This window comes from Microcaecilia unicolor, chromosome 2, assembly GCF_901765095.1.
Source record: "Microcaecilia unicolor chromosome 2, aMicUni1.1, whole genome shotgun sequence".
Classification (NCBI taxonomy): domain Eukaryota; kingdom Metazoa; phylum Chordata; class Amphibia; order Gymnophiona; family Siphonopidae; genus Microcaecilia; species Microcaecilia unicolor.
In genome coordinates, this window is record NC_044032.1 from 108,703,756 (window position 1) to 108,716,225 (window position 12,470).

The 12,470-nt window shown below is 47.8% G+C and overlaps 1 protein-coding gene across 1 annotated transcript in view; it reads right to left on the reverse strand.

The window, feature by feature from the left end:
* TRIM23 (tripartite motif containing 23) overlaps positions 1-12,470 on the reverse strand; it is a 123,506-nt gene that overhangs the window by 81,811 nt on the left and 29,225 nt on the right. The window contains exon 4 of the mRNA XM_030193188.1: positions 1,879-2,157. Within this exon, the coding sequence (XP_030049048.1) occupies positions 1,879-2,157 (279 nt within the window). The remainder of the gene's footprint in view (positions 1-1,878; positions 2,158-12,470) is intronic.

Here is a 12,470-nt window from a genome sequence, read left to right on the forward strand (position 1 = left end):
AACTATTGCTTGCTGGATCACGGAATTCTTACCTCAACGAGCTATGACACTGTTCCTATTCAACATCCCTATCTCTCCTATAGTCTCTTTTCGTTATTTAGGTATAACATTTGACCTTTCAACAGCAAATCTTTGCTCTGTTTAAAGTTAGATTTGTTATTCTATGTAAACTATGCCATTGCGTGGTTTTCCAGAGGTTCCTAAGGTCCAGGTGCTAATACATGTACTCAGTCTCCCATCTTGACTTCTGTAATGTGGTTTATGGAGGCATTGCTAGGTACCGGCTTAGATGTCTTCAAACATTACACAGAAGTGCAACAAGACTCCTTTGTGGATCCAGGAAGTATGACCATATTACTTTTCTGCTAATTTGATTACACTGGCTCCCTATTCAGTTTCAAATTTATTTTAAAAATAGCATGCCTAACCCGCAAAGCCTACTATCTAAGTCTACCTTTGTTTCTGTCCTCGTTAACGCTTCCCTATAAGCCCACAAGATAAAGATCTCTGGACTCCCACTGCCTGATTCTACCAGGTCCCAAATAGTCTCATTGTGTATCCACAAGGCATTCTAATTTCTGGCTCCCAAAAGCTGGTCCTTTTCTACACTCGGAACAATCCTTTAAAAATTTAAGACCCTACTCAAAACCTATTTCTTCCAATAAGCCTTTGGGGGATTCGATACCACACTGAATGCCTGATCAGACAATGAAGTTTTTGACCATGGTCATGAATGATCTTATGCTTGTTCCTTTCCTTTAGTTTCATATATACAGTACAGTCTCGATTATCCGACGTGAGACCAAGCCATTGTCGTATAACACAGAAAACAATGGTAACCCCTTAAAAAATGCATGGAAAACATACCTATGCATAAAGAACATGCATAGGGTATCTGTATTTAAAATACAGCATTGTTTATTGACACTAACCAGCAGCGTGTGAAGCTGGAAAACAAGAAGAAACCTTCTTAATGTCACCGGGGGGTCTGTTGGATATGTCGGATGGTCGGATTAGTGAAGGTTGGATAATCAAGACACTACTGTATATATATCTTTTTAGGGTTTGTTTTTTTTTAATGTACACTACCTTGACTTGCCTGCCAGATTAGGCAGTATATCAAATACTATAAAGTATAAATATTGGCAAGTTCTAGGAATACATCACTCCTTTATACAGTCTAGCATGATAAAAAAAAACATTATATTCTTTGTAGTTCAGTTATGCCTACTGTTCTGCCCACACATTGTGAGCATGCACACCTATACTGTGTTCCTTAGAACAAAAGAGCTTTCAGTTAAGGTCATATGATCTTCAATCTTCTAGGTTGAATGTTGCATTAATCCACTCCCTCCAGTCTCATTGAGATCTCCCTGCTGCAGCAGAAATACACACCTCTAGGTCAATCTCAGCACACTGCTGGACTACTGCAAGTAGAGCTGGAAAAAAAAACCTAAGTGCCCAAAATTCAGTGCTTATTACCTGCTACCAGGCTTGAACAAATAAGTCACCCCCCAAGGATGTGCCTAAAAAAAAGAGAGAAAGCCTGGGTGGGGTGGGAAGGAAAAAGCAATAGACAAGAAAACAGAATAACCCCATAAAATGTAATAAGCTAAAAAAAAAAAAGCAGAAAAACATTAAGTCTCTCTCACAGGTACCTAGCTCTTCAAAAGGTTTTCTTCCCTACTTGCAATACACTAAACAAATTTTTCCATTTGACATCCATTATACAAAAACTGATCATGCAACTACCTAGTAAACTCGGTCAGTATCAGCAAAAAGGTCAATAAGCATTCACACATTTAATTTTTTCAAAACTGATGTTCAAGTTACAAGGATCCTTTTAAAACAAGTTACAGGAAAAAAAGCAGAAAATACCTTGTGACCTTGGTGCTTTCCATATTCCTTGCAGACGCAGCACATAAGAGGGCTGCCCTGGCAACCTTCTTCTAAACAAACAAATTCAATGGCATGTACTTGATGCTGACAGCACATGGTCTTCTCATGCGGTTTATCAGCTAGAGGTACACGTCGATGCTTTGCTAGCGTCTTCGTAGAATGTGTGAGCTGGGAACACTCTGCACACAGATGAGAGGCACATACTGTGCAGTACATGGATGCAATATGAGCTTCATCTTCATCACAGCGAACAATACTCTATAAACAGCAACACAATCCACCCCAAAAAAATAAAAGCACATCAATACTCAATTCCAAGAATGGATCATCCTAGCAACGCACACATTTTGCACTTCTTAGGAAGAAAGCAATTTACATGTTATGAAGGTAATTTTATAACCGTGCATGCATAACAAGTACACACATACACTGCAAATTTTCAAAACAAAAGTACAAGTGTACTTCCACTTTGAAAACTATTCCAAGAAAACTACTCTCGCATATTTACACTTCCTCTTTACCACCATATAAGTTTTCTGGATTAATTTCTGGGCATGTGTGTATCTTCAAAACTAGGTGCTTAAGTGCAAACCCTGTCCCCAGGAATGCCTCTGCTAAGTCCACATAAAGCTATTTACACATTTTATATGGATATCAGGTGGACAAATTTATTACAGCTTATTTCTGTCTGTAAAGTGATGCTTTTGACAATTAACCTCTATAACAGGCTCTGAAAGAACAGCGATAATTTCCTAGATGACATCCATATCAAATAATTAGCCTGCAAACTTTTGAGACCAAAATATCAAACAATATGTCCGCTGGCTTAGAGGAAAGCATAAATGTCAAATAAATCCTCCAGTCTCTACTATATACACTCTACCAAAATATTCAAAAATAAGAGAGACTCCAAAACTTCTCAAAGTGCAGTCACCATCAGTCCACTATATCAAAAGCATATGAAATCTCTCTTTTTAAACAGTGATACTAATATCACAAATCTTTTCAAAAATCAGAATTTAAATAAAAAGTCATAATTCTCAATGAGTTATTTTTTTAAGCGAAGTATCCATCAAAATCTTAAAATTCAGAAAAGAAAAATAAGTGTAAAACTTAGACTGCAAGGGAAATACTGATTGCTCGAAGGTGATCATATGACATGTAAGGGTTTAAAACAAACCAACACCATTTTTCTTTACATGGTGAATAAGAATGCTTGGAACCATCAATGAATAAATATAGATGAAAATATGATATTAGATCCTTGATGCTGATCAAAACATGAATTAATGTCAGGCATTCTGCTAAGAAAGGTCTACTGAGAATGCTTTGCTAAGGGCCCTGTTTACAAAACTGTGCTGTAGGCGAGCGCTAATGCTAGAGACAACTATATATTCCTACTAGTAAAAAAGGCCCGTTTCGGACACAAATGAAACGAGCGCTAGCAAGGTTTTCCTCGGAGTGTGTATGTTTGAGTGTGTGTGAGAGTTACTGTGTGAGAGAGAGACAGTGAATGTGCGAGTGTGTCAGAGAGAGAGAGTGAGAGCGAGTGTGTCTGTGGGAGTGTGTATGTGTGAGAATGAGAGTGTGTGCGAGTGTGTGTGTGTGAGAATGAGAGTGTGTGCGAGTGTGTGTTTCACACAGATACAGTGTGTGTGTGAGAGAGAGTTTGTGTGAGACAGATAACGAGAGAGTATGTGTGCGATACACAGACTCTCTGTGAGACCGAGTGTATGAGATCGAAAGAGTGTCTGTGTGACACATAAGAGTGAATGTGACAGAGTGTGTGAGAGTGAGAGAAAAAGACACAGAGAGAGTGTGTGTGTGTGTCAGAGATACCTCCCCCCTCCCTCTCTGGTCTCAGGACCCCCCCTCTCTTCTCAGGACCCCCTCCCCCTCCTCTCTGGTCTCAGGACCACCTTGTCCCCTCTGGTCTCAAGACCCCCTCCCCCCCCCGGGGGGGGGGGGGTACTGCTGAACTGGGAGGGGTGGAGTTGCCGAGAGGGGGGGGCAGGGGGGACAAAATTCCCTTGGCTCAGGGCTCCAAGGGGGGCCCAGCGCCACAGTGCCACCCGCCCTCCGTCGTCGACCATCTGCCCTCTGCATTGAAATTGCAGTCTCACCTCCATGAAAGCAGCGCTGCAGGCAGCAGAACGCCTCCCTTCGGGCCTCCTTCCCTCCCTGTGTCCTGCCCTCATCTGATGCAACTTCCACGAGGGCGGGACACCAGGCTGCCAATTTTGGGTGGGCCTGAACCCAAAGTGGGTGGGCACAAAATTTTCTCTCTACCCCCCCTCCCCCAGCAAAATTTAGTCACACAGGGGTAAAGTGCTGCTTTTCAGTGCAAAAGGTTTCAGAAAATAATTTATTTAATAGCCTAACACCCTTTTCAATGAGCTTTCAGAGGCCAAAACCTCCTGCCTCAGGTCAGTATAATGCTGTTATGGTATCCTCTCCTGACCTAAGGAAGTATTGGTCTCTGAAACGTTATTAACACAGGTACCATATTACATTATCCTAAATTTAAAATAAAATTATTTTCTTTACCTTTGTTGTATTGCCATTTACTTTTTCTCATTGTGTTGCTCCCAGTGTCTAGATTCTGCTTTCCTTCATTTTCGCTTAACTCTTCTGCGCCATTTCTCCTTTTTCTCTCCTTTTTCTTTGCTTTCTTCAATGTTTTTCAGCCTCTCTCTCGGTCCAGATTTAATTCATTCTTACTATCCATTCTTTAATTTCCTTCATCTACCTATGGCTTTTCATCTTTTTCTCACCCTTGTTCTCCCCATGCCCCTTCCTCTTATTCTCCAGTCTTTCTCTACTCCCCTTTTCCATCCAGCAGCTCTCCTCTTTCTCTCCCCATCCTTCCAGTGCCTCCCCTCTTTCTCTCCCCATCTTTCCAATGTCTCCTCTCTTTCTTTCTGCATCCTTCCATCCACAGTGTCTCCTCTTTCTCCCTACCCTTCCATCCAGCGTCTTCCCTCTTTCTCTCCCCATCCTTCCACCCATCTACCCTCTCTCCTGATCCTTCCATCTAATGTCTCTCTCCCCCTCCTTCTATTCAGTGTCTCTCTATCTCTCTACTCTTTTCTGTTCAGTGTCCCTTCTCTCTCCACATTCTTCCAGTCTCTCCCCTTTCTCTCTCCATCCATTCATCCGTCTCCCCCTTTCTCTCCCCATCCTTCCATCGTGTCTTTCTCTCCCCATCCTTCCGTCTACCCCCCTCTCCCGATTCTTCCATCCAGTGTCTCTCTTTCTATCCCCTTCTTTCCATCCAGGCCTGCCCACCCAACACAGACCTGCCAAGTCTCCAATGAAACACGCGGCGCCAGCTCCCATTTCCAGCCACTGCTGCTTCTCCTGTTGAGCAGCAGCCGCCGCTAGAAAAACAAAAAGAGCTAATTAAACCACCAAAAATGTTTTTAAAAAGCAAGCGCAGCACCGCAGGCAGCCATCAGGCATCAGGCATTGGCTGTCAGCTCTGCAGCCGCTCCTCTCACCTCTCATGTCGCTGCGCTCCTCCAGGGTTCTGCTCCAGGGGCAGTGACGTGAGAGGTGAGAGGAGCGGCTGCAGAGCCGACAGCCAATGCCTGATGGCTGCCTGCGGTGCCGCGCTTGCTTTTTAAAAACATTTTTGGTGGTTTAATTAGCTCTTTTTGTTTTTGTAGCGGCCGCTGCTGCTCAACAGGAGAAGCAGCAGTGGCTGGAAATGGGAGCTGGCGCCACGTGTTTCGCAGGAGACTTGGCAGGTCTGTGTTGGGTGGGCGGGCCTGAAGGGAAAGTGGCTAGGCCTGGGCCCGTCCAGGCCCGCCCGTGGCTACGCCCCTGATGCAGGGGGCCCGGCCCAGTGGCGGATGGAGGGGGGAGCAGTGGCTGCGGCGACCTCGGGGGGATGGAGGGGGGAGCAGTGGCTGCGGCGACCTCGGAAGGGGTGGAGGGGGAGCAGTGGCTGCGGCGACCTCGGGGGGGGGGGGGGCATGGCGGCGAGGGCAGGGGCCCGGCCCAGTGTCTCGGCAGCCCTGGGTGGAGATGGTGGTGCGTGTGAAGGAAGGACTGAAGCTGCTCCTGCAACGTTCCAATGTCTCTCACTGCATTCGTAACCATCTCCTGACGTCAGGCAAGCAGGCTTCTACTGCGGGAGAGTGACGTCAGGAGATGGTTACGAACGCAGGTAGACACATTGGAACGTTGCAGGAGCAAATTATTATATTAGATGGGTGTCTCTAGCGTTAGCCCAGCTTAGTAAACAGGGCTCTAAGAAAAGTTCACAGAGAAGTATTATAATTTTTTTTCTGGATTTTGATAAGATGTTTGACGGATTAATTTGCTTTAAAAAATATTCACTGAGAAATATGACATTTTCTAATTCTCATCTTTGAAAAGGTTTTCAATACTATTACACTAATACTCTGCAAAATAGATTTAATATCCTTTTGATATCGGGGCCCTTTTACTAAAGCTTAGCATGTGCTAAGCGCTGTGTGGCCTATAGCAGTGATTCCCAAACCTGGTCCTGGAGGCACCCCTGCCAGTCAGGTTTTCAGGATATTCACAATGAATACTCATGAGAGATTTGCATGCAGTGGAGGAAGTGCACCCTAAGCTTTGGTTAAAAAAAAAAAAAAAAAAAAAGCTCAGTAGTGGACTGATGGTGACTAAGTGTGATGGTTTATCTTTATTATATTTGAATATTTTGGTTGAGTACATGTACTATAGACTGGGGTGTGATTTTGTTGACCCACAATGAATAAGCACGAGATATATTAGCATGCACTTAGCACAACTCTCATATGCCTGTGCAATACAGATATTCTGACAGCCTGAATCTTCGGGGTTCTCAAGTACAGGTTCTGTAAACCAGAGGGATAAATCAGATGATTTACCACATGAAATCATCTTTCCAATTTAACAAGGTTTAGTAAACTGGCCACTCAAGGATATAAAATAAAACTAAGTTACTTACCTGTAGCAGCTGTTCTACATGGACAGCAGAACTGAAGGCCTCACAACTGAGTGATGTCATCCAGAACCAAGCATAGGAAAAAGTTCTTATACTTTAGAACAATTTCTAAAATCTTTTAGGCAATACTATGGATGTGCACTACGTTGTACGCTGTGTTGTAGTGTGAGACCATCTCAATTCCTAAATAGCTCGTTTTATAAGACAACCCATAAGGGAAGTGAGAGGATGTGCAAGGTTTTTAAGACTACTGTCTTGAAAGAACAATTGTCACTGTTAAGTAACTTGATTTTTTCTGAGGACAAGCAGGATATCAAGTCCTCACTAAAGGGACTCCTCAACTACAGACTTCCCTTTTGCAGAAGTGGGGGAAAGAAATTGTGTGTGAAAAAAGATGCCATAACTGTTTTTGGATTCTAAACCTCAGATTACTACTACTACTTAACATTTCTAGAGCGCTACTAGGGTTACGCAGCGCTGTACAGTTTAACAAAGAAGGACAGACCCTGCTCAAAAGAGCTTACAATCTAAAGAACGAAATGTCAAGTTGGGGCAGTCTAGATTTCCTGCGTAGAGGTATAGTGGTTAGGTGCCGAAGGCGACATTGAAGAGGTGGGCTTTGAGTAAGGATTTGAAGATGGGCAGGGAGGGGGCCTGGCATATGGGCTCAGGGAGTTTATTCCAAGCATGGGGTGAGGCGAGGCAGAAAGGGTGGAGCCTGGAGTTGGCGGTGGTGGAGAAGGGTACTGAAAGGAGGGATTTGTCTTGAGAGCGGAGGTTACGGGTAGGAACATAAGGGGAGATGAGGGTAGAAAGGTAAGGAGGGGCTGCAGAACGAGTGCATTTGTAGGTTAGTAGGAGAAGCTTGAACTGTATGCGGTACCTGATCGGGAGCCAGTGAAGTGACTTGAGGAGAGGGGTAATATGAGTATATCGGTCCAGGCGGAAGATAAGACGTGCAGCCGAGTTCTGAACGGACTGAAGGGGGGATTTTGGAGGACAGACTGCCCAAACCCATTGCTGTACCAAGAATCCCTTTACTAACAGTGTTGTTGTTCTGCAATTCTCCTCCACTGCAGCTAGCCTCAAGTGGGCTACTAATGCAGCAATGGGTCACACATTAAGCGAATGCTACATACCTGTAGAAGGTATTCTCCGAGGACAGCAGGCTGATTGTTCTCACTGATGGGTTGACGTCCTCGGCAGCCCCCTCCATCGGAAAGTTTACTAGCAAAGGCCTTTGCTAGTCCTCGCGCGGCCGTCTTCCCGCCCGAAACCGGCTCGAGCCGGCCAGTCCAGTATGTAGCAAGACAATACACTTCAAGGGAAGACTCAACTCCAAAGGGGAGGCGGGCGGGTTTGTGAGAACAATCAGCCTGCTGTCCTCGGAGAATACCTTCTACAGGTATGTAGCATTCGCTTTCTCCGAGGACAAGCAGGCTGCTTGTTCTCACTGATGGGGTATCCCTAGCCCCCAGGCTCACTCAAAACAACAACCATGGTCAATTGGGCCTCGCAACGGCGAGGACATAACTGAGATTGACCTAAAAAATTTACCAACTAACTGAGAGTGTAGCCTGGAACAGAACAAACAGGGCCCTCGGGGGGTGGAGTTGGATTCTAAAGCCCAAACAGGTTCTGAAGAACTGACTGCCCGAACCGACTGTCGCGTCGGGTATCCTGCTGCAGGCAGTAATGAGATGTGAATGTGTGGACAGATGACCACGTCGCAGCTTTGCAAATTTCTTCAATGGAGGCTGACTTCAAGTGGGCTACCGACGCAGCCATGGCTCTAACATTATGAGCCGTGACATGACCCTCAAGAGCCAGCCCCGCCTGGGCGTAAGTGAAGGAAATGCAATCTGCTAGCCAATTGGATATGGTGCGTTTCCCTACAGCCACTCCCCTCCTATTGGGATCAAAAGAAACAAACAATTGGGCGGACTGTCTGTGGGGCTGTGTCCGCTCCAGGTAGAAGGCCAATGCTCTCTTGCAGTCCAATGTGTGCAGCTGACGTTCAGCAGGGCAGGAATGAGGACGGGGAAAGAATGTTGGCAAGACAATTGACTGGTTCAGATGGAACTCCGACACGACCTTTGGCAGGAACTTAGGGTGAGTGCGGAGGACTACTCTGTTATGATGAAATTTGGTGTAAGGGGCCTGGGCTACCAGGGCCTGAAGCTCACTGACTCTACGAGCTGAAGTAACTGCCACCAAGAAAATGACCTTCCAGGTCAAGTACTTCAGATGGCAGGAGTTCAGTGGATCAAAAGGAGGTTTCATCAGCTGGGTGAGAACGACATTGAGATCCCATGACACTGTAGGAGGCTTGACAGGGGGCTTTGACAAAAGCAAGCCTCTCATGAAGCGAACGACTAAAGGCTGTCCTGAGATCGGCTTACCTTCCACATGGTAATGGTAAGCACTGATTGCACTAAGGTGAACCCTTACAGAGTTGGTCTTGAGACCAGACTCAGACAAGTGCAGAAGGTATTCAAGCAGGGTCTGTGTAGGACAAGAGCGAGGATCTAGGGCCTTGCTGTCACACCAGACGGCAAACCTCCTCCAATGGAAGAAGTAACTTCTCTTAGTGGAATCTTTCCTGGAAGCAAGCAAGATGAGGGAGACACCCTCGGACAGACCCAAAGAGGCAAAGTCTACGCCCTCAACATCCAGGCCGTAAGAGCCAGCGACTGGAGGCTGGGATGCAGAAGTGCCCCTTCGTCCTGTGTGATGAGGGTCGGAAAACACTCCAATCTCCACGGTTCTTCGGAGGACAACTCCAGAAGAAGAGGGAACAAGATCTGACGCGGCCAAAAAGGAGCAATCAGAATCATGGTGCCTCGGTCTTGCTTGAGTTTCAACAAAGTCTTCCCCACCAGAGGAATGGGAGGATAAGCATACAGCAGGCCCTCCCCCCAATCCAGGAGGAAGGCATCCGATGCCAGTCTGCCGTGGGCCTGAAGCCTGGAACAGAACTGAGGGACTTTGTGGTTCACTCGAGATGCGAAGAGATCTACCAAGGGGGTGCCCCACACCTGGAAGATCTGTCGTACCACACGGGAATTGAGCGACCACTCGTGAGGTTGCATAATCCTGCTCAACCTGTCGGCCAGACTGTTGTTTACGCCTGCCAGATATGTGGCTTGGAGCCCCATGCCGTGACGGCGAGCCCAGAGCCACATGCTGACGGCTTCCTGACACAGGGGGCGAGATCCGGTGCCCCCCTGCTTGTTGACATAGTACATGGCAACCTGGTTGTCTGTCTGAATTTGGATAATTTGGTGGGACAGCCGATCTCTGAAAGCCTTCAGAGCATTCCAGATCGCTCGTAACTCCAGGAGATTGATCTGCAGATCGCGTTCCTGGAGGGACCAGCTTCCTTGGGTGTGAAGCCCATCGACATGAGCTCCCCATCCCAGGAGGGACGCATCCGTGGTCAGCACCTTTTGTGGCTGAGGAATTTGGAAGGGACGTCCCAGAGTCAAATTGGAGCAAATCGTCCACCAATATAGGGATTTGAGAAAACTCGTGGACAGGTGGATCACGTCCTCTAGACCCCCAGCGGCCTGATACCACTGAGAGGCTAGGGTCCATTGAGCAGATCTCATGTGAAGACGGGCCATTGGAAGGGACGTCCCAGAGTCAAATTGGAGCAAATCGTCCACCAATATAGGGATTTGAGAAAACTCGTGGACAGGTGGATCACGTCCTCTAGACCCCCAGCGGCCTGATACCACTGAGAGGCTAGGGTCCATTGAGCAGATCTCATGTGAAGACGGGCCATGGGCGTCACATGAACTGTGGAGGCCATGTGGCCCAGCAATCTCAACATCTGCCGAGCTGTGATCTGCTGGGACGCTCGCACCCGCGAGACGAGGGACAACAAGTTGGTGGCTCTTGTCTCTGGGAGATAGGCGCGAGCCGTCCGAGAATCCAGCAGAGCTCCTATGAATTCGAGTCTCTGCACTGGGAGAAGATGGGACTTTGGATAATTTATCACAAACCCCAGTAGCTCCAGGAGGCGAATAGTCATCTGCATGGACTGCAGGGCTCCTGCCTCGGATGTGTTCTTCACCAGCCAATCGTCGAGATATGGGAACACGTGCACCCCCAGCCTGCGAAGTGCCGCTGCTACTACAGCCAAGCACTTTGTGAACACCCTGGGCGCAGAGGCGAGCCCAAAGGGTAGCACACAGTACTGGAAGTGGCGTGTGCCCAGCTGAAATCGCAGATACTGTCTGTGAGCTGGCAGTATCGGGATGTGAGTGTAGGCATCCTTCAAGTCCAGAGAGCATAGCCAATCGTTTTGCTGAATCATGGGGAGGAGGGTGCCCAGGGAAAGCATCCTGAACTTTTCTTTTACGAGATATTTGTTCAGGGCCCTTAGGTCTAGGATGGGACGCATCCCCCCTGTTTTCTTTTCCACAAGGAAGTACCTGGAATAGAATCCCAGCCCTTCCTGCCCGGATGGCACGGGCTCGACCGCATTGGCGCTGAGAAGGGCGGAGAGTTCCTCTGCAAGTACCTGCTTGTGCTGGAAGCTGTAAGACTGAGCTCCCGGTGGACAATTTGGAGGTTTTGAGGCCAAATTGAGGGTGTATCCTTGCCGGACTATTTGCAGAACCCACTGATCGGAGGTTATGAGAGGCCACCTTTGGTGAAAAGCTATCAACCTCCCCCCGACCGGCAGGTCGCCCGGCACTGACACTTGGATGTCGGCTATGCCCTGCTGGAGCCAGTCAAAAGCTCGCCCCTTGCTTTTGCTGGGGAGCCGCGGGGCCTTGCTGAGGCGCACGCTGCTGACGAGAGCGAGCGCGCTGGGGCTTAGCCTGGGCCGCAGGCTGTCGGGAAGGAGGATTGTACCTACGCTTACCAGAAGCATAGGGACCAGTCTTCCTTCCCCCGAAAAATCTTCTACCTGTAGAGGTAGATGCTGAAGGCTGCCGGCGGGAGAACTTGTCGAATGCGGTGTCCCGCTGGTGGAGAGACTCTACCACCTGCTCGACTTTTTCCCCAAAAATGTTGTCCGCACGGCAAGGCGAGTCCGCAATCCGCTGCTGGATTCTATTCTCCAGGTCGGCGGCACGCAGCCATGAGAGCCTGCGCATCACCACACCTTGAGCAGCGGCCCTGGACGCAACATCAAAAGTGTCATAAACTCCTCTGGCCAGGAATTTTCTGCACGCCTTCAGCTGCCTGACCACCTCCTGAAAAGGCTTGGCTTGCTCAGGGGGAAGAGCATCAACCAAGCCCGCCAACTGCCGCACATTGTTCCGCATGTGTATGCTCGTGTAGAGCTGGTAAGACTGGATCTTGGCCACGAGCATAGAAGAATGGTAGGCCTTCCTCCCAAAGGAGTCTAAGGTTCTAGGGTCTTTGCCCGGGGGCGCCGAAGCATGCTCCCTAGAACTCTTAGCCTTCTTTAGGGCCAAATCCACAACTCCAGAGTCATGAGGCAACTGAGTGCGCATCAGCTCTGGGTCCCCATGGATCCGGTACTGGGACTCGATCTTCTTGGGAATGTGGGGATTACTTAATGGCTTGGTCCAGTTCGCAAGCAATGTCTTTTTCAGGACATGGTGCAAGGGAACAGTGGACGCTTCCTTAG